General features: G+C 47.6%; 2 protein-coding genes across 3 annotated transcripts in view; one reads left to right on the top strand and one right to left on the bottom strand.

Annotated features, from left to right (window-relative positions):
• Positions 1–2,063, bottom strand: part of dnah5 (dynein, axonemal, heavy chain 5) — a 64,557-nt gene extending 62,494 nt beyond the window's left edge. For both annotated transcript variants that reach the window (XM_047042577.1, XM_047042587.1), the window contains exon 1: positions 1,968–2,063. In XM_047042577.1, coding sequence (XP_046898533.1) covers positions 1,968–2,057 — 90 coding nt within the window. In that variant the 5' untranslated portion in view covers positions 2,058–2,063. The remainder of the gene's footprint in view (positions 1–1,967) is intronic.
• Positions 2,064–4,466: 2,403 nt separating this feature from the next.
• The window catches only part of triob (trio Rho guanine nucleotide exchange factor b), a 61,096-nt gene continuing 37,957 nt past the window's right edge, over positions 4,467–27,605 (top strand). The window contains exons 1-11 of the mRNA XM_047031972.1: positions 4,467–5,153; positions 10,053–10,109; positions 17,033–17,107; positions 17,691–17,805; positions 18,728–18,920; positions 19,914–20,432; positions 21,974–22,096; positions 24,270–24,461; positions 24,882–25,013; positions 25,234–25,464; positions 26,588–26,710. Coding sequence (XP_046887928.1) covers positions 5,084–5,153; positions 10,053–10,109; positions 17,033–17,107; positions 17,691–17,805; positions 18,728–18,920; positions 19,914–20,432; positions 21,974–22,096; positions 24,270–24,461; positions 24,882–25,013; positions 25,234–25,464; positions 26,588–26,710 — 1,830 coding nt within the window. The 5' untranslated portion in view covers positions 4,467–5,083. The remainder of the gene's footprint in view (positions 5,154–10,052; positions 10,110–17,032; positions 17,108–17,690; positions 17,806–18,727; positions 18,921–19,913; positions 20,433–21,973; positions 22,097–24,269; positions 24,462–24,881; positions 25,014–25,233; positions 25,465–26,587; positions 26,711–27,605) is intronic.

Genomic DNA, 27,605 nt, shown 5'->3' with positions numbered 1-27,605 from the left:
CCCCCTCCACCACCTCCCTCCACCCCCTCCCCCATCCCTCCACCCCCTCCACCACTCCACAGGAGTAAGATAGAGGAGACACTGCCTCCTACTGTCCTGGTTTAAGTACTGCATCTGGTTCTGCCCCTCATAGCAGGGGTGCTTGGAGCAACATTGATATCAAAATGAATTTAGCACATAACAAGGAATACATCTATTGTATCTCGAATAATACATGGCCACTATGCAGTGTTTCCCATTCATTGGCTAGACTGTGGCGGCCCGCCATAGTCTACTTTGTCCCGCCATCAAGTCACGTCAATTTTATTTAGTCTATCCCACTAGGGGAAATGTGTTTGTAGACAGGTATTAAAACACATTCAATCCATCATATATACTACATGAACAGCATATCTGACACCACACAGAGACAACAACACAATACAATAAAAGTTTCACAGTTTCATAAAGTTTCAAAATGAACGGAAAATATGAGTCCATTTCGCATTAGCTCTATAAAATATCTGTGACGTTGTGTTGTGCACCGTTGCTATGGCATAGCATCTCTCACCCCTGTCAGTCACCCCCTCTATCCCCCCGCGGTCCGTGTGCACGCTGTTTTACTCACTTACACACGCGCACTGGAACGTTCCTGGCTGCCTTCGTTCAGTAGGCTATTTATCTTCTTCACTTCCGCTCTATTGCCTATCCTAGGCAATGTTGTAACCTTGTACCCCAAAAGTGAATGAGGAAGATAGGTGAAACAGTGTCTGTCTGAAGATGTCGGCCAAATCAGCTCAAATTAGATTTTGTTAGGCTACCTGAGCGGCAAAGAGTTTACAATAACGACCAAAAGAAAACACAGCCGTGTGAAAATTCTTCAAAGGGACGCTCACTGAGTCGGTTGGCACTAGACCTACGTCAACTTTAACCGAAATCTCTTCCCCCTTTACACAAAGAAATTTAGCGAGGATTAGCAATGTAACTGTATGTTTCAGGGCGTTAGTTTCAGTTGCTTGCCATTTTTTGTTTGTGATAACGAGCCAGGCCAGATAAAGATGTAGCTAATGATGAACATAAAGTTACTTTAGGCTACATCAACGTTAACTCATGTCAGCTGCATAGCCTCTACCTCTACCGACTTAATACAGTTAAGTTAAACGCCGCGGTACCGCGCTCCTTCACGTGGGTGAGAGACAGAGAGAGACAGAGAGAGATGTGAAAGACCTAATGAATTGATGTTTGATGTTTAATGGCCATGAAAGTTTGCACAGACACGGAATTTACTTTGGCAGGAGAGCCTACCAGGCAGCCATTAGAGGCGCCCACTAGAAAGATTACAGCAAAGCATAACATGAGAGATCATAATGCGCCTCCACTTGTAAGAAACACTAAACAAACATGTTTTGTTTTTATAATAGGTGGCTTTACCTGGCCATAATCACGCGGCACTATAAGAGTGCTAATTTTGAGTTCAAATACAAAGTTACAGATCAAATCTAACTTTTTATCAAGTCAAACCCTACTGATTTTGTGTTTTGAGTGGTCTGGTCTCGAACCCTCAAAATCTTGGTCTTGTCTCGGTAGGGTTTAGGTGGTCTTGAGTAGCTACAACACAGATCAGCACGGCAGAAATTGTGCTGAGAAGTAAATGTGAGATAACTATGATGAGTTAGAGATGGAAAACGCATTTAAAAGTTTGATTAATGTTTTACAACCATGGAATAATTTAAACCTCCAGTTAACACATGAGCATGTGACATGGGAGGTTCTGTCCTCTCGTGACTCGTGGTTGTAATAGTCTATCTGTGTGTGAGTTTTACTTGCGTCCTAAACGCTCATCTGAAATTGTTTCTACTGTATGCATCTTTACGTTTCCACTTGACAAAGTGCTACAGCGAGTAACACCCACTTTCCGGGCATCAGGAGATTTCACAGACAAATAAGAATAAATAATTCTCAACACATTGTTATGGCTTATGACAAACCTGCATTTCTTTTATAGACTCCAAGGGAATTGACGGTAGAGTGGACCTGTTTCTGAAGTTGGCTTTGGCAGACCGAGAACTGAGAGACATAGCCCAATAAAATTCCACCACGAGGGTTCTCGGACAAAATAAGTGAATACTGAATCCTGAAATAGAATTTCTCTTGCAAAGTATACGTCATGAGAAATTGGGTATAAAAGGCCGGAGCGTTCTGCCTATAAACACTTTCCAGAAAAAAACACTTTCTGCACGAATAATGTGTTGTGACTGGTTTCCTTGGTAACAGAATACTTTCAGGGGGTGTGAAAGGAGCGCTTCTCCGACGTACCTACACACACAGAAATTGCGTTTTTCGGGAGAAGTGGACGTTTTTTGCGTTTAGCATACACGGGCATACACTATGGGCGACAACCAAAGCAGTTGGTTGTCGCCCATAGTGTGATAGGCTACAGTTGCAAAGTATTAGGCTATTGGCCAAACTCACATGCAACGATTTTTACCGACAATCCTAAACTGTAGAAGGAGGGTAATTACAAGGGTTATAAGCCCTTCAGCCGTAGGCTATATTCAACTGTAATGTCGATTTATAGTCACCAAAGTAACACCTGTCCAGTGAAGTGGCGGAACCAGACTTTTATATTATGGGGTGGCCATGGCTACTTTAGGGGGTCCATTGACCATGACAGATTGTGTGTGTAACTTTACTCTGGTATCTAACGACCTGGAATGAATCATATGATTGATGATTAGAGGTAAAAATGATCATTAACTTAAACCTGAGTTCTTCAATGGGTTAGTGTGGTCCACTAGGGTTATTTCACCCAAACTATTTAACATCCTTGTACTAAGAATAGCCAGTGTGTCTACCTCTGCACTGCAACTCCATTTCTCCACACACACACACACACACACACAAACACACACACACTGTACTCACATACTGGAGAGCCTTGGGTCACTTTTCTTGTATCTGGGTCTGTAAAAGTTTAACATGCAAAATATTTAAATAAAAAAATAAAATAAGAAAATACAGCTCAAACACCAAGGAGATAAGATAGCATTTGTGTGTGACATAATTTGCAGAGTTTATTTATCATTTACATTTTTGGAACAGCAGGTCTGGTGCTTGATACAGCTGGAAGTGTCTCTGCTTTCATCAGAGTAGCCTAGTTTTGAGAGGGATTGAAGCCAGTTCAGTACACGAACACTAGGGTGCGCTGAGGCCATGTACCATCATGTCTGGACCACTTGCTCCGGGTGCGAGCGTACCCCCTTCCTTTGGTGTGGTCCGGACCCCTAGTGAGGTGGTTTGTGGTTTGAATCCAATCCGTGGTGGCAGTGCTGTTAGCCGAATAAATGTCAGAGAACATAAACCTTTGTTTATTAAATATACTCTGTTATTGATTTTGCTTATTTGTTGTTTTGGCCATTGGTAGCCTACACTGGCCTACTGTTATATTGTTTTATTTTAATAATGAATTGTTTTTGTTGACAGAGACAAATAAAAACAACAAATTCTAATAGTTTGTCTTGGAATTGTATTGTTATAATGTATTTTGACATTTTTCATTTGATATCTGGTGTGTGTGTGTGTTAGTTGACTTTATCTGGACAAAATGTCAGCCTATGGGAACTGGTCACATATTTCGCTAGCTGTTGTCACAATATTTGACCTCCCTATTACATGGCTGAAAATGTCACACCAACCAAACCAACTCAAGTGACTTTTCTGTCCTTGCTGGACCTGGGCACAACAGGGCAAATATATTGATAGCTGTCGTCAGAATATGTGACCTACCTGTTACAAGGCGTAAATGTCTGACACAAGGTGACATGTGTAACCTGAAGACAATCACCCATCTGGTTAACAGCTGTACCTGGGCTCAAGAGGTCACACTATATCTAGACAAGATGTCTAGGACACTGGACATTCATACTTAAAAATTCAACCACCTTAACTTGCTTTGTTTAAGTCAAATCAATCTGTATTTAGTACATTTAAAAGCAACAGAGTTGCATCAAAGCGCTGTACAGCAACATTTCAGAGACCAGGCGAGTGACAACATGAAAAACCCAGTCCTACAGAACACACAGTGTAGTAACCAGAACCCAGTCTTACAGAACACACAGTGTAGTAACCAGAACCCAGTCTTACAGAACACACAGTGCAGTAACCAGAACCCAGTCTTACAGGACACACAGTGCAGTATCCAGAACCCAGTCCTACAGAACACACAGTGAGTGCAGTATCCAGAACCCGTCTTCACAGGCCAACAGAATAACATATAACAAACTAGCTAAGAATAATCAAAGGACAGAGAAAATAAATAAGATTTAAGAACTAATGAGATGATTGACTAATTAATAGTTATGAATTAACATTCATAACGAATGCTCAATTTTTGATATAGCAGGGCCTCATGAAAGGTAGCCTTTCAAATGGAAGATTAAATACACTTGAGGACGTTTCCGTAAAAACCGATGGGAGGCACTGTCCACTCGCGCAAACCAGTTGGCCTGCTACGCTATACAGCAGTCTAGTACAGGCTGCGACATCATGACGAGTTAGAGCAGTCCTGGCAGGGCATAACACTTTGTTTTTCAGGATGTACGTGTTTTTAAATAGAATACCTGCCATAGGATTATTTTGTCAGGTATAGTGACAAACTACCCCAATCTTCAGCTACTCCTGTCTGATATATCACATCATGACAATGTATTGTTGACTAGGTTTTATTGATGAATATGACTATACGGCTCAAGAATCAACAGATAAAATACTGAATTAATGAGAAGTAAGGCTGTGATATGGTGCCCCTCATTCGGAAGAGCAATTCACATCATGTAGTAGCTTAATATCCTTCCCTTGTATACCTCCCCCATCCCGATGGAGTCTGCATCGACTTCCCCTCCGCGCGGCTTGGGAGCGCCGCAGATCGGCAATAAGAACGTTTTATTCCAGTCAAGATGGAGGGCTATTGCCTACTGAGGGGAAACCCAACAGCGTGACCGTTGCGGGACAATATTCGCACTTTCAATGTAAGGCTGACCCGCCTTTCCGCAGATCTAACGGAGTCGAATATTTAGTGATATTTTGAAGTGACGTTATTCCAGCAATGAGCTCGGGCGACGGGATAGATGAGGGTCCGAATGATGCGGCCGACATAGCGGCGTTTTTCAAATCTGGTAAGTCAAAAAGGGGCGAGTTGCTGTTGCCCATGCCATCGGTGAGCGATTTGCCGTTACATTGTTGATGTGCATATTGCTCTGTTTACCGACAGTGATTGTCGTGTGCGTGCATGAAAGAATTTCGGAGACACAGCTACTGCAGGAGCCTTCTCATGAACGTATTTAACAGAGAATATGCCGTTTTCATAGGGAATAGATGACGCCTATGCGTTTCCTATGGGTTATTGGGAGGAATCAACATTTTGAGGCGAGGACACGTAATTAAGTAGGCTGTTCTGCGTCATACGTGAACCCATTTCTATACTTTGCAGTCTAGTCCAATTCAAACCCATATCGTTGACATTATTGTGTGAACAAACTGTCAGTGGAATGGACCGATGCGTTATTTCTAGAATCTTAAAACGGACACACGCACAGACACAGCATCGACAAGGCGTCTGGGACACTGCGTAAGGCCTAACATGTGAATTAACAGTGACAGTACGTGGTCGATTTGGTCTGAATGTCCTACAGACATGGACTAATCATCACCTGGCAGATTAAAGCAAAAATACGTTTATACGCTTGTTTACTAAGAATGTTGTAACATATGAGGGAGACCACCACTGATGCCGCCCGTGCAGCTGTCTATCTGCTCTACCGTCAGCTGTCTTTGTGACACCTGGTGTCTCCTGGTCACAAGTGTTGTCCACCATTTATCTCTCTCTCTCTCTCTGCTTCTCCCTCTCTCTCTCTCTCTCTCTCTCTCTCTCTCTCTCTCTCTCTCTCCCTCCCTCCCTCCCTCCCTCCCTCCCTCCCTCCCTCCCTCCCTCTCTCCCTCCCTCTCTCTCTCAACCCTTTCTGCCTCTCTCTCTCTCTCTCTCTCTGTCTCTCTCTCTCTCTCTTCTTCCCTCTCTCTGCCTCTCTCTCTCTCTTGACATGCCATATGTCTACAACATCCTACACTACGTATCTCCGGGCTCCCCAGCCAGGGGTCATGTCTGTGGCCGTTGGTGTGTCGGATCACAGCTGCCTCTGTCCTCTGTTAGTAATAACAACGTTAGTCAGTACTATCATAGTTACACTAGTGACCATCTATCTGAAATATGAAATAGGAAACACACATAGTATTATATGTATACTATCAGATATTAACTTTTTGAATTAATTTATCTATAAACTGTTTTCTGCAGTTGTTTACATCGTCCGCATAGCTTGTTATTTTGTGGGTTGTTGACATTTTCTTAGATCCTGCAATGGGAGCTAAACTGCTGTGTAATGTTCCTACACAGCATAGAGAAAAGTCTCATGCAAGGAAACTACAATGTGTTACAGTAATAGGGTTCAGACACACCACAATCATTACAAGGGGGAGAGAGAGGACAGAGGTGTAAGAGAGAGAGATGTGTGAGAGAGAGAGAGAGAGAGAGAGAGATGAGAGAGAGAGAGAGATGAGAGAGATATGAGAGAGATGAGAGAGAGATGAGAGAGAGAGATGAGAGAGAGAGAGATATGAGAGAGAGAGAGAGAGAGATATGAAAGAGAGATGAGAGAGAGAGATATGAGAGAGAGAGATGAGAGAGAGAGATGAGAGAGAGAGATATGAGAGAGAGAGAGATGAGAGAGATGAGAAAGAGAGATGAGAGAGTGGAGAGCAGGGTGGAGTGCGTCTTGCGTACTCTGCAAACGTTTGAGCCCTCCTCTGCTCCGGCCGGATAATTGGCAGTTGGGGAAGCTGAAGCAGAGAATAGGACCCAGAGACAGCCTGGCATCGCCCACGCCATCCACTTCCTCCCCTCCACGGATCAAGAAGAGCATTTGAGCTATCTTTGCCCAGACTGAATCTCTCTCTCTCTCTCTCTCTCTCTCTCTCTCTCTCTCTCTCTCTCTCTCTCTCTCTCTCTCTCTCTCAATCCCTCTCTCTCAATCCCTCTCTCTCAATCCCTCTCTCTCAATCCCTCGGTCTCTACCCCTTTCTTCTTATTTCCTTTCTCTTTTCTCTCTTTACCCCCTCGTTTCTCTCTACCACTCACTCAATCTCTCTCTACCCCCCCACCCCTATCTCTCTCTCTCTTTCTCCCCTCCCTCCTCCTCACCTTCTCTCCCTCTCTCCACCCCCCCCTCTCTCCACCCCCCATCTCTCTCTCCCTCTCCACCCACCCCTCTCTCTCTCTCTCCACCTCCCCCCCCTCTCTCCACCCCCCCCTCTCTCTCTCTACACGTAGAGAAGTGAACAGGACTTCTAACAGGCTGGATTGATGTCTTTCCTGAGAGACAGTGGACAGCCTAATGCAGTCAGAAGGAGCATAAATGACTTCCTCCCATCACTTGTCACCAGATGACTCAGTAAAGGAGGAAAGATGGATGGATGGCTAGAAGGATGGATGGATGGAAGGAAGTTTCTACAACAGTGAAACGTTATGCGTCAATATTGGTCCCACAATCCCCGTGTTTTATTGAAGCAGCGGTGTTTCTGCAGGCCACACAGAGAGTTCTGGGCATGCAGCCTACATGGGACGACCTGGGTTCTTGGTTCGCGTTGGAGAACCCTGTTGTCCACGTGGGAGAACCTTGAACCCTCTGATCTTGAGATAGAGGCTTGTGATGAAGACATCTTCTCTCTGTCTCTTCATTAATGGAGTGACTGAGTTCAGCTGAGTTCTGGGGTTTATACGTATTAGCAGTCCGGAGTGTGGAGAGCCATTTCCACAGTGTGTCCTCTGGTACGTGTCGTTTAAATGATGGCACTCCTGTGCTCCCTGCAATTTTGTCACGCTAATTGATTAATTCTTATATGGTCTTAGCGACAGTGTAGAGGCCACAAGGTGTGCATGTGTGTGTTTGTGTGTGTGTGTGTGTGCTTGCATGTGTTTGAGTGTGTGTGCTTGCATGCGTGTGTGTGTGTGTATGCGTGCGTATGTGTGCGTATGTGTGTGTGTATTTGTGTGTGTATGTGTGTGTATATGTGTGTGTTGCTTCAGCTGGGCTCCCTGTGCTGCTGGTCCCCGGCAGACAGCTGTGCACAGCCTGTCAAACAGGAAGTGCTCTTCCAGCCTAACATCCTCTCTCCCTCTGTAGAAAACAACATGTTAGGATCCCAGCTCACAGCCATCCAGTCATCCTGGGGCATCGAGCTGAACTGGGTAAACTCCTTCTTGGTGTAAACACCACCCACCTTTGTGGGAGCAGGTTCTAGATCACTCGGTGTTGTAGCTGGAGCAGCCTGGGAAGGAGAAGGTTCTAGATCACTCGGTGTTGTAGCTGGAGCAGCCTGGATGGGAGAAGGTTCTAGATCACTCGGTGTTGTAGCTGGAGCAGCCTGGGTAGGAGAAGGTTCTAGATCACTCGGTAGACAAACTAGACACCTTAAGAGACATGAAGTCAGTCTAGCGTTTGCCGCTCTCTAACCTGCATTGAACGTGTCAGTGTTACCTTCAACATTCATAGCATTTATTTGAGTGCAAACCCCATGTCCAATGAAAACAAAGGAGTTGTTCTATTAATAAAAACTCTTGCCATGTATAATCTGTGGACCTTTTTTTATCCAATGTATAGATGCACTGTGGAGAGTTCATATTTTGAGCTCATGATCTGCAATCAAACGTTGTTCCACTGAGCCATGTGGCGCTGGAGGAGGGGATCCCTCGCTGAACAGCTCCTTACAAGGTTTCTTCAGTTTTCTCCTGTTTCCCTCAGTGTTTTCCTGGTGTTCTCTGAGGGTTCAGGATGGTTGAGGTGCAGTTCTGTGGACAAAGGTGAAGCCCTCTGTGACACTGCGTGTAAAAAGGGCTGTAGAAATAAAAATCGTTTGGATTGGATGTACAGTAGGCGTGTACTTGGCTTAGGTCTACTTAGACAGCAGGATATCTCTGTCTCAGATGAGTAAACACGCTTGGTATTCCAGTGGTGATTTACGTCTGACTGCACTGTGTACAGCTGTGGATTCTCTGAACGGAGCCTAAATTATGGTCACATGCCAATGATTCCTCACGTGTCCTTGAGACAGTAGAGACGGTGGGATATGACTTGCAGTCCTCGATATCACAATACGCTGGCCCATGATGCCTTGCAGCATATGCTGGTGCCGTCTTTTAAGAATCGGGGCAGAGTTAAGCCACCCTGCTTGCTCCACTGACCCAGAAAGAGTGCTGCAGTACCACCTCCAGTCAGCAGGGTTGCCCAAATGAAAAGCTTTCTTATAGCATACATTTTTCGTGTCAACAGAACTCCCCGACGGCTTGCTAGGCTGTTTATGCACGCCCTCTCAAATCCAAGCTCACACGTGCGGGACGGATGTAAAGAGGAACAGCCAGTTTTATTAGCTGACGTGCCTGATATGGAAGAAAACCACCAAAGACGAGGACTGCTTGAACCCCAGAAATGTGGTTCTTTGGTTCAGTTCCTTAGCGGCTGTTGAGCAAGTTGAGCTCTTTCCTCACAGATTTTGAACACGTTTAGTATGGGTGCAGGGATGTAGCTCAGTGGTTAGAGCATTTGACTGCAGATCGAGAGGGTTCAAATCCCCCCGTGCATTATGTGTTGGATGAAAGCGTCTGTTCTGGGACTTGCTCTGCGTTGTCCTGCGTGCTCCAGTCTCGTGTGAACGCTGGCCACAAAACCGTTTCACCTTACTGACAATAAGATAACATTCAACCTTAAATGAACTCATTATCATTAGCTGTGTAGTGAGAATACCCAGTCAGGGTATTGTCCTTGTTGTGTTGATCTGTTGTGGCGCCGCAGTGTCATGGAGAATAGTGTGTGAGGGCGTGTCTAATGCTGCTCAATCTGAGAGAGGATCGAGCTCCTCAGAGCAGCCATCTCACTGTCACTGTGCCGGCTGGAGGGCCGCTTGCTCCTGGTCAGACAGTCTGAAAGCTGTCTAACTGCTCTTCTCAACTCTCTCTCACCTTCTAGATTGTTCTCTCACGCAGTGTGAACCGAAACTGGAGGGACCAAGCAGCCAATCATCAGGTCTGTATCTTAGTTTACTTTCTGGCTCAACTGAAATGCATTTATGAGCAGAACTTGTTTTTGTGTTCAGTAACTGTGTTCCTCTATTCGTCACTCATATTGGATTTGTGGTTAACAATACTAACCCAGTTGACTGAGTTAAGGGCGAGAAAAGGTTGTTTCCATAGAGACGTTATTAGGGAGCTTTATGTTGTTCCCATGTTTCTGGGACACCCAGGATTCCAGGAAGCAGTTCCTCTCCTGATCACTAGAGGCAGTCAACTCCCCAGCACAGGAACAACACCCAGAAGGCTCACAAACACACGTGCACTATCATACCATAGAGAGACAAGCAAACTCAAAGAAAGCGTATATTGAATCATAATTACAATGATGTAAACTATTTCCATATTTCAAGTCAAAAATCCGTTTATGCAAACAAGGGAATCCGGTGTTACCAGATATTATAGCTTAGTTTTTTCTCATCATTTGGTGATGTGATGCAATCCCCACTATTCAAATTGTTATTACTAATTCATTAATACAACAAAATAATTATTTATTAGTTCAGGTTTTTCATCACTCTGGAGCCCTGACATTATTTGGAAGGTGTTGACTAAACATGTCGGCCACAGGGTAACAGGAAGTACAAATGTGCTTCATCATTGCTGTCCTGCACATGCAGTCATACATCTCCTCCATATTGATTTCTGCCTCAAGTCTTAGTGCAAAGAACTCTCCTGAGAAAAGTGTGCTCCAGAAGCAGTTAATAATTAAACGAGCTGGCACAGGATGGACGGCAAGGCGGAGGCAGGAAACAGGAAGTGTTACATTAAGGGACTGTCGTCCTTCAGAATAAAAGCTCACATTATAGACTGTTGATTCATCCCTTGTATATATTGATATGCAGAAATCTATTCTGACAACAAGATATAATCATGTATTTATTTAACACACACTTTATCCAAAGAGGTCTCAAATCTGCAAAGATTTGCATTCAAATGCTCTACCACTCAGCTTTACTTATCCCTGATGCCAACACATGTTAAATAGTGACAGCGGTGTTCATGACATCGGATAGCGGGCAAGCTGCTTGTTGACATAAGAGGCCTGTTTTCAGAGCTGGAATAACAAGTCGCAGGATGTTACCCCCATCCACAGAGAGAGCTGTCCTAGTGTGTGTGTCTCTGGGCTTGTGTGTGTCTGTGTAGTTGGTGTGTCCATGTCGTGTGTGTAGTATGTGTGTGTCTGTGTGTTTTTAGGGTGTGTGCATAGTGTGTGTTGAAATGTCTGTGTGTCTGTGCGAGTGTGTGTGTGTCTGGGTGTGTGCGTGTTTTTGTTGGAGGAGATAGGCCTATGCCCTTTGTTAGAGAGAAGTCTACTGAAAATCCATTGAATGTGTGCCTAGGGCACCAACACTACCAGAGGGTATCATGAACTCAAACACACTAGAGATGCCACTGCTCCACTGCAGGCCACGCACAAACACACACACATACACACACAGACACACACACACAGACACTGCATCTCCCAGACACTCAGGACTGTCATTTGCCAACAGTTTTGGTATTTAAACTGATGCTTACATTTGAGGTGAATTGAGAGATTTGGTACACTGTGTCTTTACAGGTTCCATACATGACTGTGTGTTGGAGGGGGGTGTGGGTGTGTGTGGAGTGAGTGTGTGTGTGTGGGGGGGGGGTGTTCAAACGTCTACAGAGGCCTTCCTCTGGGAGCAAGCCGTGACCACATAGCTGGTAAACAGACACTACTGTAGCTAACTGGCAAACTGGGGTTACTCTCTGTCTTTCTAATGTGTCTGTCTCTATATCTCTGTCTCCATCGAATCTTCCTCTGCATCCCTGTCTTCCAACTCTTCATAAAGACGTTGTTTCTTCTTCTACGTGTTTCCCATCTACTCTTCAGAACATATCGGTTGAATAGTTTGTGTGGCGTGGTGCAGAGTGGTGTGGTGCAGAGTTATGTGGTGTGGTGCAGAGTGGTGTGGTGCGTTGTGGTGCGGCGTAGTGTGGTGTGGCGTGGTGTGGGGTGGTGTGGTGTGGGGGGGTGTGGTGTGGGGTGGTGTGGGGTGGTGTGGTGTGGGGGGGTGTGGTGTGGGGTGGTGTGGTGTGGGGGGGGTGTGGTGTGGGGTGGTGTGGGGTGGTGTGGTGTGGGGGGGTGTGGTGTAGGGGAGTGTGGTTTGGGGGGGTGTGGTCTGGCTTGGTGTGGGGGGGTGTGGTGTGGGGTGGTGTGGGGTGGTGTGGTGTGGGGGGGTGTGGTCTGGGGTGGTCTGGTGTGGGGGGGTGTGGTGTGGGGTGGTGTGGTCTGGGGTGGTGTGCGTGACAGGAGAGCTCTGTCTCAGCGTGCCACTTAGTTGTTAGAGCTTGTTGACTTGGTCTCAGTCTGTGAAGCTGGTGCTGTTGTGTCCTCACAATCAGAGCTGGGTTGCATAGAGTTCCCTTATTCAGTTGGGTTTCATCATTACTGTCTTTGTTTTCATGGATGTGGATGCATCCAAACAACACGCTCAGTCAGGCATGCAGCTTGATCTCTGGTTCGCGAAAATAGTGTTTACATGTCTCTCCATCTCTACCTTCAAGAATATCTAACTCTGCTGTTACCTAAAAAAAATGCAAGTTCCATGATGCAATGGACCATCTTGGCTCAGCAGGTAGACTGGTGACCAATCAGCTGTTTGTATGTTTTCTAGCTCGGACACAGCTGTTGCCCTGCAGCTGTGAGCACAACACTACATTCTCAGTTACATCCCCATTCACAAGATGCTTGTATCCATATACAATAGATATACTGTAGAAATCATGAATCATGCATAGTTCTAACTGTGTCTGTGGTCAGAGTAACATCCTAGCTGAAGCTAGTTTGACAATAATAGGCTGATATCTCAACTACAGTGAAACAATAACATCTCAACCACAATATTCCATTCTACCTTCTACCACCTGGCGATGCCACTCCCCAGAGCCTTGCTTAACCCATCCTGCCTGACTGCTGGACGGTACATGTGGTCCCTGGTCCATTCAGGACTCGTGAATTTCCTGCTCAGTCTAATTGACGAGACCGTGCCGTACGGTATCTGCACGGCACGGTGGAGGTCAGAAGATCTTGGACTTATCGAGCAGATTTGAATCAGTCGACAACACAGCCCACTCCACAGCAAATCCGCTATGACAACTGTTCGCCTGGCTTAAGTCTTCCCAAGGAGGACCAGGGAGAGCTACTTGGCGCTTAGCAACACTCCTCAGTAAATCTTATTTGGGGGGGGGTGGCTGGGGTGAAAGGAGAAAAAGCTGTTGCAGTGGAAAGACAGCCAGCTGCTGCAGTCACAGGGAATCCGGAGTTGGTGTAACAACAAGACAACAGGAAGAACCTGGAGAAGAACTGAGGCTGAAGGCTAATGCTAATGCTAACACCGCCCTTCAGCCAGGCTTCCCTGGCAGACAGGTGCAGGTAGGCCAGGCTCTGTGCCTGGTGGAGGTGAGGGAACAGAAGCCTGCTCTAGGTCCTGGCTCAGAGAGATGATGGCTGTGCTGGATAACCACAGTTGGCAGTTTGCTCAAGCTGGGAAGACTCTCATCCGCCTCTCAGGTAGTCGTCTCAGTCATGTACTGTGCGCACACACACACACACACATGTACAGTTCACACACACACACGTACACACACACATACTATCTCTCTCTCTACCTCCTCTTCATGCTCTCTCTTTCTCTAACTCATCACTTTTCTATTTTACTCCATCTCTCCTTCCCATCTCTCTCTCTCTCTCTCTCTCTCTCTCTCTCTCTCTCTCTCTCTGTCTCTCAGTTAGTCGTCTCAGACGCATGTTTTTGTACTGCGCTCTTTTGCGGTTTGCTGGTACCAAAAGGAGCGGGTGTGGAAGCAGAACGATGCGAGTTGTCTTGACTTAGCTAGAATGTTACTAGTCTGGGTTGTGTTGTGTCGGATCCAGCAGGGTGAAGGAGCTGAAGGATCCAGCAGGGTGAAGGAGCTGAAGGATCCAGGTGAAATCTTGGATGCCTCATTGTTTCTATAATGCTTCATTCTTCCATTATTTTCTCCCAACCAGTCACACACACATAAGCACAGCCATACACACACACATACATCCATGGACAAACAAACACACACATAAAACACATTTATGTACACACACACACAGCATTGTGTCTTTGCACACACATCTAAATAACAGTAGTGAACAAGAGACCTAAAGGAGAGCATGGTGGCAGGAGAGCGGTTGCCAAGGGAGACCCAGAGAGGAACACCAACATGCTAACAGTCAATAGCACAGAGACAGGGAGAACTAAGAGGCCCCGGGAGATATACGAGTCGGTCTCGCTATTCAGAGTTGCAGAACTGCTTGGCAGATGATCAGTCTCTCACGCCAAATACAGTTAGGGATTGCACTTTTCACTCTGTTAAAACTAAGCACGAATTAAAGGCAGGGTAGGCAAGCTATTTTAAATAATTTTTGACACGATTCAAACCTAAATATCCCTCCTCCTCCCTTCAAAGCCACTCCCACACAACTACAGTAAAGAGCATTGAGTGCAGGGGCAGAGTGGGCGCAGGTAGGTAGACAGACAGACAGGTAGCCCGTCCAATTACTAGTCAGGGTACCCCTTAATGATTGGTCGTGTTTATTACAGTATTGTGACGCCCACAGATGTCGAAATGATTTCCTATTACCATCAAACTTTTAGATAAAGTGGTTGCTATCAAGATGTGAAGTTACTTTCGGCAAATTTGACAAAAAATGCTTCTCAACAACATTGCCTACACTGTCTTTAACAAATGACTAAGGGTGTAACAATGTGTTGCTGGGTAATGTTATTCGCTAACCTAAACTGTGACATGTAGGCTCACTCTCCCACTCATGGATTAGCCCAGACTAAAAAAGATTTTACATGGAGATCTTAATCGAATTGTTCTCTTAGTTTAGTGCAAGTCTTAATCCTTTTCAGGGAATCCATCCCTTAGTGTCTAAATTGAATTGACAGTGTGGTTAAATGTTTTAATGTATGGACTGGCTAATGCATTCAAACGTCTGCATTGACTCGGCCAGCAATTGTCTCTCCTTCGCTGCTACAGCCATATAGCTTTTTTTCCGGAATATGTGCTCAGATTTACTATAAACGTGGATCACACCGATTCAATATACATAAGAGTTGATTGAACAAATTCAAATAATTTGTTATGGAACTCAAAAGTCAGAGTTTCCCATTTTGGGGTAAATCAACAGTCTAACAGAGTTGGTCTCCGAGTTAGTTGCTTGTAAGAACGACTGTGTTGTCGATGTCAATCAGCTGTTGCCTGCGTCAGATTCTCTGGTTTATTCTGCCTGCTTGGGATTCCCACAGTCATGTCTGTTGTGCTGTAACAGCTGTGTGTGTGTGTGTGTGTGTGTGTGTGTGTGTGTGTGTGTGTGTGTGTGTGTGTGTGTGTGTGTGTGTGTGTGTGTGTGTGTAGAGTGTGTGTGTGAGTTCTACTGTCTTGCATCTCTGTATCATAGTGGAACAACTTAATCTTTGACTAGTCTTCAGGACAGAGGTGTGGTGAACTCTCTCTAAGGCCATCATGTGTGAGTCTGTGTGTGTGTGCTTTCCTCTATGTGTGTGCATGTGTGTGTGTTGTGTCTTTTGTGTCTCACCATGTAGTAGTGGAGGTCAGTTTTGGCTGTGGGCCAAGATCAGCCTGTTACATAAAACACCAAGAAGTGGAATGTGGGCATACACACACTTCACAGGAAACTGTGGAGTAGGGTTTCTACTGGGGCCCCGTGTTCCTGTACCACACACACACACACACACACACACACACACTCACTCTTACAGGCAGTAGGAATGTTTAGACAAGGTCAGAGAAGGGAGTCAGTATCAGAACCGAGAGCTGCTTGCTTGGCAGCAGAGTGAATAATAGACCTGTAGGCTTTCAGAATGATGTGGACACAGATTTTAAACTGGGTCTGGAGCTGGAAATGAGGCTTGGAATGAGGCTGGGGCTGGGAATGAGGCTGGGAATGAGGCTGGGAATGAGGCTGGGCTGGGAATGAGGCTGGGAATGAGGCTGGGCTGGGAATGAGGCTGGGAATGAGGCTGGGCTGGGAATGAGGCTGGGCTGGGAATGAGGCTTGGAATGAGGCTGGGCTGGGAATGAGGCTGGGAATGAGGCTGGGAATGAGGCTTGGAATGAGCCTGGTCTGGGAATGAGGCTGGGCAGGGAATGGGGCTGGGCAGGGGCCCTCATCCAGGCTGTTCAGACCACAGACTGTCAAGCTGAAAGAAGCTGCATGTGATTCTCTCCTTCCCTGGTATTAAGTAGGAGCCATCTGGTGAGTTGGCGGAGGCTGTAGCTAACACCAGAGCAGAGCAGGCTCAATGATGCTGCGACTTGATCTATCATGGTGCTATGAAAAGGAATAAACCACTTATAGAATCAGACGCAGCGATCATTTGTTTCTGAGCTCCACTGATCTTTGGTTTGCATAACTAATCAGGATCTCTGGCTTCGCAAAAGGTGTGACCAACCTAGAATGGTAATGAGAGCAAGCTAACTAATTTCTGTGTTACTTCAGGGTTGCAGTGTAAGTGGGTCAGAGTGTTCATCGGCAGACTGGAGGAGGGGGGGGGGGGGGGGGGGGCGATCAAGATTAAAACAGGATCAAGGAGGGAGAGAGACAACCATTTTCCTATATAAAAATCGTGTTATTTAAGGGAAAGTTGAACAGTCATTCTTTATGAGTCTGTCTATTGCACTTCTGCTATGTTATTTGACTGTCTGCTACCAGTCCGTCTGTCTGTCTGTCCTTCTCCCGGAAGCCCTGTCTGTCTATCTCCTGGTAGGACTGTCTGTCTGCCTGCCTGTCTGCCTGCCTGTCCTTCTCCTTGGCAGGCTTGTGTGACTTCCTGTTCTTTGTTGCAGGGTTCCACGACCATGAGGACATGAAGGCCATAGACGTGCTGCCCATCCTCAAGGAGAAGGTGGCCTTTCTTTCAGGTAATGATCATGCCGTCTTAGCTGGACAAAGGGGGGATTCAAACCTGGAACCTTCTGATCTGCAGGCAAGGACTCTAATCGTTGAGCTATAACAACCTGCCAAACCTTGACACAGTCCAGTGTCTCCAGGCACTGGACAACTGTCACAATAGTCAGCATAGGATGAAAGTGCTGGTTACATGGGGCATTCACCTCAAGAGCGGCGTGTTGAGGCATCGAGTTGCTATCTCCAGGTGGTAGAGATAGACTAACCTGTGCTGGTGTCCAAGTGGTAGAGATCGACTAACCTGTGCAGGTGTCCAGGTGGTAGAGATAGACTAACCTGTGCAGGTGTCCAGGTGGTACAGATAGACTAACCTGTGCTGGTGTCCAGGTGGTAGAGATAGACTAACCTGTGCTGGTGTCCAGGTGGTAGAGATAGACTAACCTGTGCTGGTGTCCAGGTGGTAGAGATAGATTAACCTGTGCTGGTGTCCAGGTGGTAGAGATAGATTAACCTGTGCTGGTGTCCAGGTGGTAGAGATAGATTAACCTGTGCTGGTGTCCAGGTGGTAGAGATAGATTAACCTGTGCTGGTGTCCAGGTGGTAGAGATCGACGTGGCGGGCCCGTCCTCACCTTCCCCGCCAGGAGCAACCACGACAGGTTCCGCCAGGAGGACCTGCGCAGGCTCATCACCTACCTCGCAGCAATCCCCAGGTAACCTTAATCTCATCCTGTAATCTCATCCCTGGTAACCATAACTTTATTGACTAATTTCATTTCCAGGTAACCATAACCTCATCCCCAAATAATCCTAACCATGTCCCCTAATCTCATCCCCTTAACTCATCCCCAGGTAACCCTAATCTCATCCATTTATTTCATTTCCAGGTAACCCTAATCTCACCCCTTTATCTCATCCCCAGGTAACCCTAATCTCGTCCCCTAATTTTATCTCCAGGTAACCCTAACCTTATCTCCAGGTAACCCTAACCTCATCCCCTATCACCTCCCCTGGTAATCTAAACCCTAGTCCTAATCCCAGATAACCACAACCCCACCCCCAGGTAACCCTAACTCAATCTGTCTATACAGAATTTCATCCCAGTACCTCTGCTGTAAGGCTGGGTGGAACTTGAGTCCTGTATGTATGTAGGTTAGCCTCCCCTTGAGTCTCTCTCTCTCTCTCTCTCTCTCTCTCTCTCTCTCCTTCTCTCTCTGTCTCTCTCTCTATTTCTCTCACACAAGCACAAACATACTCTCTACAGTATGTAAAACACTTGTCTCAGTCTCTCTTTCCCTCCTCTGTATTCTGTTCTTCTTCTTTCTCTTTCCGTCCTTCTGGGAGACCGCCAGGGTGCATTAGTCAGGTTGAGTTAGTGCAGGGGAGCCCAGCCAGACTGGAGCTAGACACCAAACCAGAGAAGAAGCAAAACCTTTTATGGACTTTTACTTGGTAACACTTGGTAAGATTATGTTGTGTTCTTTTGTCACAACTCTTATTTTCTTTAATTTATTCATATACTGTATTTTTTGTGCAAAATCTTTTCCAGCCCAGTTTTCAACTGTTGTTTTCTATGTTTGTGGTTTAAAATGTTGTAGTTAGTTCTTTGTTGTTGTGATTCTTCTGTTGTCTCAGTGAGGATGTGCGTAGATATGGCTTCACGGTCATTGTGGACATGCGCGGCTCCAAGTGGGACTCCATCAAACCTCTGCTGAAGATCCTTCAGGAGTCCTTTCCTTCCTGCATCCACGTGACGCTTATCATCAAGCCTGATAACTTCTGGCAGAAACAGAGAACCAACTTTGGCAGCTCCAAGTTTGAATTTGAGGTGAGTTGTTTAGCTAGGCGAGCTAACTGTGGCTTCTGGTTTAACGGTCAACTGTGAAGTAAGTTGTGTCATGGAAAATCTTTTCGTTGGGTGACGGGTTTGATGGCATCTGTGGTTAGGCTGTCTGAGGGCTTGCTTGCTCGAAGGTAGGAATGAATGTTTCATGGTGTGAGCTGCTAATGAAGATACATTATGTGAGAATTATGTTTCATTTGTTAGTGTTATTTGTTAGTAATTGTCAGCAATACCTTAAAGCTGTGTCTTGAAATATTCTGGTCTTGAGTGGAAAGCTTTGGAACTGTTAAATTTAGTCACGACCTACTTTGTGTGGAAGTAGGATAGTTTGGACTCTGGGGATTGATCCATTGCACCAGGGTAGTTTAAGCAGAGATGTCCAGAATAAGGTTAACTCACTACTGAAGATGGGATGCGGCAAGCTAGCCTCACATATGGATGTTTAAAAGAGCTTTTCTGTTTCTCTGGAACTTTCCATCCTACATCGGATGTCCATAACTGCAAAGCTCTCATATCCACCCACTCATCGCCAGATGTTTTGTTTTTAAACTGTTAAGTAGCCTCCACTTCATTGCGGATAGATGTTTCAATCTACTTTTGATCTATCATTGATACAGTGGAAGATTCTGTGCCTGCAAACTATCTATATGATACCATTTGAGCATAAGCAGAGAATGTTGACTCTTCTTGCACCTAGAATAACACTTCCTTACTTTGTGATAGAGATGTGATGATCTGAGGTGCTCCACCTGTCCTAGTGGGTTTAACCCTGATGCATATTCAGTAGTGTTGGTGATAACATGCGCTGCTGCCTCATGCATATTCAGTGGTGATGCTCTGCTGCTAGGAAGTCATTGTGAGCATTATAATGAACCCTTGTATGATCATTTCTTTCCATCTCTCCACCCGTCTCCATACCTGTCTCCATCCCTGTCCCCCACCTCTCCTCCATCTCTCCTTCATCCCTCCCCTTTTCAGACGATCATGGTGTCGCTGGAGGGCTTGACCAAGGTAGTGGACCCCTCCCAGCTCACCTCCGACTTTGACGGCAGCCTGGAGTACAACCACGACGAGTGGATCGAGATCAGGATGGCGTTCGAGGAGTTCGCCAGCGAGGCTGCGCGGGCGCTAGCTCGGCTGGAGGAGCTGCAGGAGACGCTGGCTCAGCGCGACCTACCCCGCGACCTGGAAGGAGCGCGCCGGCTCATGGAAGACCACGCGGCCTTGAAGAAACGTGCCACCAAGGCGTCTGTGGAGGAGCTGGACGCCCAGGGACGCCGGCTCCTCCAGAAGCTGCAGGCGGCGGCTAACGAGGGCTACGCTAACCGCGGCGCGGCTAACGACGCTAACGAGGCCCACAGCCTGGCGCCCAAGGTGACGGCGCTGCTGGACAAGCTGCACACCACCCGGCAGCATCTGCAGCAGCTCTGGCACATGAGGAAGCTGAAGCTGGATCAGTGTTTCCAGCTGCGGCTGTTCGAACAGGACGCGGAAAAGGTGCGCTTGTACCAGCTGCTAGCTACATCGACGCTCAGTCGGGCTGAAGGGTGTTACACTTCAGAGTTGTCGTTTTGTCACGTGGCTACACTTTAACAAAGCTGTCATGCATTGAAGTAAGGATGTATGGTATAGTGTCACATGCAGTGTATTTATATTCAAAGGACAGTTCCCACTGATGGAAAGCTCCCTGATGAGGTGTGTGTTTAACAGAGGGTCTCACCGTGTAAAGATAGCTTCATGGGCCTCAGGCAGAGAGAGCTGTAGAAGTGGGTTTGACAGCCAAGTTATAATTAAACACACACACGCAAACCCCCCCCACACACGCACGCGCAGTTACACACAAACCACACCCACTCGCAGACACACACACCGGTCATGTGGTTTGACCCTGTTGTTCCGTCAGATTAGAGGAAGCCAGCCCTCCAGAGGCCTCTCAGACAAGAGGGCCGTCGACAGCAAGCCTCAGAATTACAAACATCAACACCCTTGTGCTGTGTGTGTGTGTGTGTGTGTGTGCTCAACATACTCACAGTGTGTGTGTGTGTGTGTCCTTGACAGCACAGACTTCTGATGGACAGTCTTCACAACAGTCCTGATACTCCTTGAACAGTTATATTCAGTCTTCATGAAACTGAAAAGTAATCAAACATTTCTTTACAAAAACACAAACAAACCACAGTACTACAAATAGTTCAGACACAAGTCAACATCAGGTTGTGGAAACAGCGTCAGAATCCTTCATGAAGAAATTATTTGATTCCCCAGAAGGTCATCCAGTTTAGCAGGAGGAGGCAGTGTTAGCAGGAGGAGGCAGTGTTAGCAGGAGGAGGCAGTGTTAGCAGGAGGAGGCAGTGTTAGTAGGAGGAGGCAGTGTTAGCAGGAGGAGGCAGTGTTAGTAGGAGGAGGCAGTGTTAGCAGGAGGAGGCAGTATTAGCAGGAGGAGGCAGTGTTAGCAGGAGGAGGCAGTGTTAGCAGGAGGAGGCAGTGTTAGTAGGAGGAGGCAGTGTTAGCAGGAGGAGGCAGTGTTAGCAGGAGGAGGCAGTGTTAGTAGGAGGAGGCAGTGTTAGCAGGAGGAGGCAGTGTTAGTAGGAGGAGGCAGTGTTAGCAGGAGGAGGCAGTGTTAGCAGGAGGAGGCAGTGTTAGCAGGAGGAGGCAGTGTTAGTAGGAGGAGGCAGTGTTAGCAGGAGGAGGCAGTGTTAGTAGGAGGAGGCAGTGTTAGCAGGAGGAGGCAGTGTTAGCAGGAGGAGGCAGTGTTAGCAGGAGGAGGCAGTGTTAGCAGGAGGAGGCAGTGTTAGCAGGAGGAGGCAGTGTTAGTAGGAGGAGGCAGTGTTAGCAGGAGGAGGCAGTGTTAGTAGGATTGTTGTGAGCTTCATGTCTTTGCTCTCTGTGCTTCTTTTAACACCAGCAGTTACACAAGCTCAAGCCTGCTCCTGCTAATCTGGATGTGTGTGTGTGTGTGTCTTTGTGTGTGTCTGTGTGTGTGTGTTTATGGTTTGTGTATGCTTGTGTGTGTTTTGTCTGGGCGTGTGTGTTTCCAGATGTTTGACTGGATCTTGCACAACAAGGGCCTGTTCCTGACCAGCTACACGGAGATCGGTGGGTCCCACACCCAGGCCGCAGAACTCCAGACCCAGCACAACCACTTTGCCATGAACTGCATGGTGAGACCCGTTTTATACCCAAACACTTTCAGTCCGGCGCACTCTTTTCTCCACAGCCACGAACACACTAGAGAGGACAGCTGCAGATCAAGGATCAGAAGTGCGTAGATCTAGGCTTTCGGAGGTCAGAATCTATTTACAGTAAATATATATATGTATACTATAAAATCGAAATAATTTGCCATTAACTGCATGGTGAGAGTCTTGTTGAAGAAAATGTCTCCGCTGACGATGCGACAACAGTCTGGGTTCTGGAGTTTATATATTCATATATGTACGTTTATCTGTATACACGACTCACGAATCATGAATAGATCAAAGGCAGGGAAATGTCTGAAGGCTGATTTTAATGGTGAACACAGAGAAAACACAAGAGATACCACACTACAGCTGGTCGACAGCTGGTCGACAGAGAAGCGTGGATTCAGAACTTCAGTTGACGTGATGTCATACACGGTTCTGTACACAGGATCGAAAGGGGGTCGAAGCTACAAGCATTAATATCGATCAATTCAGTTATATAATGAAACAATGGATATTATAATGTAACATATCAATAAATGAATATGAGGTCACTTGAATTATCGACGAGGATGAATACACGCCAAGGGCACATCCTTCCTCCCACGGGCCAGCCTCTCCTCACAGACACACACCTGGGGGCCAGCCTCTCCTCACAGACACACACCTGGGGGCCAGCCTCTCTTCACAGACACACCTGGGGGCCAGCCTCTCCTCACAGACACACCTGGGGGCCAGCCTCTCCTCACAGACACACACCTGGGGGCCAGCCTCTCCTCAGAGACACACACCTGGGGGCCAGCCTCTCCTCACAGACACACACCTGGGGGCCAGCCTCTCCTCACAGACACACCTGGGGGCCTACCTCTCCTCAAAGACACACCTGGGGGCCAGCCTCTCCTCAGAGACACACACCTGGGGGCCAGCCTCTCCTCACAGACACACACCCCGGAGTTGTTCACGGTGTGTTCATCTGTGTAATGACAGTGAAAGACGACGGGGAGTGTGTGAGTGGTAGTCCTGGTAGCCCTGGTAGTCGTGGTAGTCCTGGTAGCCGTGGTAGCCCTGGTAGTCCTGGAAGTCCTGGTAGCCCTGGTAGTCCTGGAAGTCCTGGTAGTCCTGGTAGCCCTGGTAGCCCTGGTAGCCCTGGATGCCCTGCTAGCCCTGGTAGCCCTGGATGCCCTGCTAGCCCTGGTAGCCCATGTAGCCTTGGTAGCCATGGTAGCCCTAGTAGCCCTTGTAGGCCTGGTAGCCATGGTAGCCCTTGTAGCCCTGGTAGCAATGGGAGCCGTGGTAACCCTGGTAGCCCTGGTAGCTGTGTTAGCCCTGGTAGCCCTGGTAGCCCTGGTAGCCGTGGTAGCCCTGGTAGCATTGGGAGCCGTGGTAACCCTGGTAGCCCTGGTAGCCGTGTTAGCCGTGGTAGCCCTGGTAGCCGTGGAAGCCCTGGTAGCCGTGGTAGCCCCAGATTAGTTTCTACTCAGTATTCTGGTCTCCAGAGGGGGTTTTCACACCTGCACTGACAGGGGGTCTCCTCTCATCAGGAGGGGGAAGGGGAGGGGGCTTCGGCTTGGGGGAGGGGGGCCTTGGGTCCCTCACCCAGTATTCCACAGGATACAGCCTTTCCTGTTTGCTGGAAATAACCATCTTTCTTTTGATGTGTGTTCGAGCATGAAGGGACTCAGCAACAGTATTTACATTTGTGTTCAGTGTTGTGGAAAATTTGCCTTAATAAAGACTCTCTTCCATAATAATCTTTACGACGAGACTGGAATCGACCAAAAAATACTGATGAGGATCGTCTGCGATTATGTAAGAGGCTGTGTGCCTCGCATACGCAATGTGAAGTTGGTCTCTGCCCTCTAGGGGTGGGATGAAAAACTGCATGCTTATTTACTGTCAGTGTGAAGCAGATGGCTGTCATTTGGAAGCTGTGTGTTATAAACCATATTTGAAATAGAATTAGCACACTTCGTTACATGTTTTGAACTTTTCTTTAGCTTCAGATCAAAAGTGTGTATGTCCACCCTTCCAGAATGATCTACTCTAAAGTGTGCATGTCTACCCATATCCAAGGGGTTTGTTCCACTTCGACATCTGCACGTCTCTCTTTCTAGAAGGTTCTGCTGTGACATCCGCATGTGTCTCCCTCCAGAACGTGTACGTGAACATCAACAGGATCATGTCTGTGGGGAACCGTCTGCTGGAGTCTGGTCACTACGCCTCGCAGCAGATCCAGCAGATCTCAGGGCAGCTGGAGCAGGAGTGGAAGGCCTTTGCCGCCGCGCTGGACGAGCGCAGCAGCCTGCTGGAGATGTCTGCCTCCTTCCACCACAAAGCTGACCAGGTCAGAAACATCCATCCCTCCCTCTGTCTCTCTCCCTTCCCTCCTCTATCCTCCATCCCTCCCTTCCCCCCTTCATCCCTCCCCTCTCCTCCATCTCTCCCCTCTCCTCCATCTCTCCCCTCTCCTCCATCCCTCCCCTCTCCTCCATCTCTCCCCTCTCCTCCATCTCTCCCCTCTCCTCCATCTCTCCCCTCTCCTCCATCCCTTCCCTCTCCTCCATCTCTCCCCTCTCCTCCATCCCTCCCCTCTCCTCCATCCTTCCCCTCTCCTCCATCCCTCCCTTCTCCTCCATCCCTCCCCTCTCCTCCATCCTTCCCCTCTCCTCCATCCCTCCCTTCTCCTCCATCCCTCCCCTCTCCTCCTTCATCCCTTGTGTGTATTTCTGTGTGTGTGTGTGTTGACGTGCGTTGTCCCCTGCAGTACATGGGCAGTGTGGAGCCCTGGGGCAAGGCGTGTGGGAAGGGAGAGCTCCCGTCAGAACTGCAGGAGCTGGAAGATACCATCCACCACCACCAGGGGCTGTATGAGCACGTCACTGCTGCATACTCTGAGGTGGGAGCAGGACACAGGGCTAGAACATACACCACACTATCCTCTGAGGCACTGCACATACAGCATAGGAATATTATATGAATAATATGAATTATATGAATTATAATATGTAAATGAAAGTTTTGAAGTTCTAAACATGATTTTTCAACAACAATAACATCCTCTCCTCCCCTCTAACCTCTAACCTTTCTCCTCCTCTCCCCTCCTCTCCTCTCCTCAGGTGAGCCAAGATGGTAAGTCCCTGCTGGACAAGCTGCAGCGGCCCCTGACCCCAGGCAGCGCTGACTCCCTGACGGCCTCGGCTAACTACTCCAAGGCGGTTCACCACGTGCTGGACGTCATCCACGAGGTGCTGCACCACCAGCGGCAGCTGGAGAACGTCTGGCAGCAGCGCAAGGTGCGCCTGCACCAGCGCCTGCAGCTCTGCGTCTTCCAGCAGGACGTGCAGCAGGTAGGGGCCGGCACACACACACATGTACAGTGCACACATACATACACACACATAGAGTACACACACACACACATGTGCAGTACACACACACACATACTATCTCTTTCTTTACCTCCTCTTCATGCTCTCTCTTTCTCTAACTCATCACTTTTCTATTGTACTCCATCTCTCCCTCCCATCTCTCTCTCTCCCTCTCTGTCTCTCTCTCTCTCCCTCTCTCCCTCTCTCTGTCTCTCTCTCTCTCTCTCCCTTTCTCACTGCAGGCTGCTCTCTCCCCCCCTCTCTCCCCCCCCTCTCTCCCCCTCCCTCTCTCTCTCTCTCTCTCCCCTCTCTCTCTCTCTCTCTCTCTCTCTCTCTCTCTCTCTCTCTCTCTCTCTATCTCTCTCTCTCTATCTCTCTCTCTCACTGCAGGCTGCTGTCTCCCTCTCTCTCACCTACTTCCACAGCCCTCTTTCCCTCGTTCTCCATCCCTTCCCTCCTGCATCTCTCCTCAGCATCTTTTTCTGGGTTGCCATGGTGATCCCATTAGCTGCCACATGATGCTCCTGGGACATGTGTGTCCCTCAGTGAAACCTCCTACCTCCCTCTCCTCCAGGGGACCTTGACACCACGGTCTTAAACCTCCTACCTCCTTCTCTGACAGTGGACCTTGAGACCACGGTCTTAAACCTCCTACCTCCTTCTCTGACAGTGGACCTTGAGACCACGGTCTTAAACCTCCTACCTCCTTCTCTGACAGTGGACCTTGACACCACGGTCTTAAACCTCCTACCTCCTTCTCTGACAGTGGACCTTGAGACCACGGTCTTAAACTGCCTTCATCATCTCTCTCTGACTCTGTTGAGAACATAATAAGGGCATTCTGAATGATAGTGGTTCATCTCACCAAGGAATATGTTTGTGTACATCTCTAGGAAACAATTAATACTTTGTGTGTCTGTGCATGTGTTTGTGTGCGTGTTTGTGTGTGTGTGTGTGTGTGTGCGTGTGTGTGTGCGTGTGTGTTTGTGTGTGTGTGCGTGTGTGTTTGTGTGTGTGTGTGTGTGCGTGGCCATGTGTGTGTGTGTGTGCGTGCGTGTGCGCGTGTGTGTGTTTGTGTGTGTGCGTGTGTGTGTGCCTCCAGGTGCTGGACTGGATAGAGAACCACGGTGAGGCGTTCCTCAGTAAGCACACGGGAGTGGGGAAGTCTCTGCACAGGGCCCGCGCCCTGCAGAAGAGACACGAGGACTTTGAGGAGGTGGCCCAGGTGAGCACTCCTGTCATCACCCTGCTCACAGGTGCACCCAGACTTCTGACCCTGACCAACTTCTACTGCTGGTAGAACTCCTCAACAATCAATAGTCCCTGAGAACTAGTCCTTATGTAGATCTATCACTGTAGAAGTAAGATGACAGGGTACATAACTAAAGGTGTGTTGGAAAGGAAACCTAGAGACAGGTTAGATACCTAGAGACAGGGTAGATACCTAGAGATAGGGTAGTTACCTAGAGACAGGGTAGATACCTAGAGATAGGGTAGTTACCTAGAGACAAGGTAGATACCTAGAGATAGGGTAGTTACCTAGAGACAGGGTAGATACCTAGAGACAGGGTAGATACCTAGAGATAGGGTAGTTACCTAGAGACAGGGTAGATACCTAGAGACAGGGTAGATACCTAGAGACAGGGTAGTTACCTAGAGACAGGGTAGATACCTAGAGACAGGGTAGATACCTAGAGACAGGGTAGTTACCTAGAGACAGGGTAGTTACCTAGAGACAGGGTAGTTACCTAGAGACAGGGTAGATACCTAGAGACAGAGTAGATACCTAGAGACAGGGTGGATACCTAGAGACAGGGTAGATACCTAGAGACAGGGTGGATACCTAGAGACAGAGTAGATACCTAGAGATAGGGTAGTTACCTAGAGACAGGGTAGATACCTAGAGACAGGGTGGATACCTAGAGACAGGGTAGATACCTAGAGACAGGGTGGATACCTAGAGACAGAGTAGATACCTAGAGACAGGGTAGATACCTAGAGACAGGTTAGATACCTAGAGACAGGGTGGATACCTAGAGACAGGGTGGATACCTAGAGATAGGGTAGATACCTAGAGACAGGGTAGTTACCTAGATACAGGGTAGATACCTAGAGACAGG

Source organism: Hypomesus transpacificus, chromosome 2 (assembly GCF_021917145.1).
Source record: "Hypomesus transpacificus isolate Combined female chromosome 2, fHypTra1, whole genome shotgun sequence".
Lineage (NCBI taxonomy): Eukaryota > Metazoa > Chordata > Actinopteri > Osmeriformes > Osmeridae > Hypomesus > Hypomesus transpacificus.
Note: the sequence above shows the minus strand (reverse complement) of the source record. Positions and strands in the feature narration are given on the sequence as shown.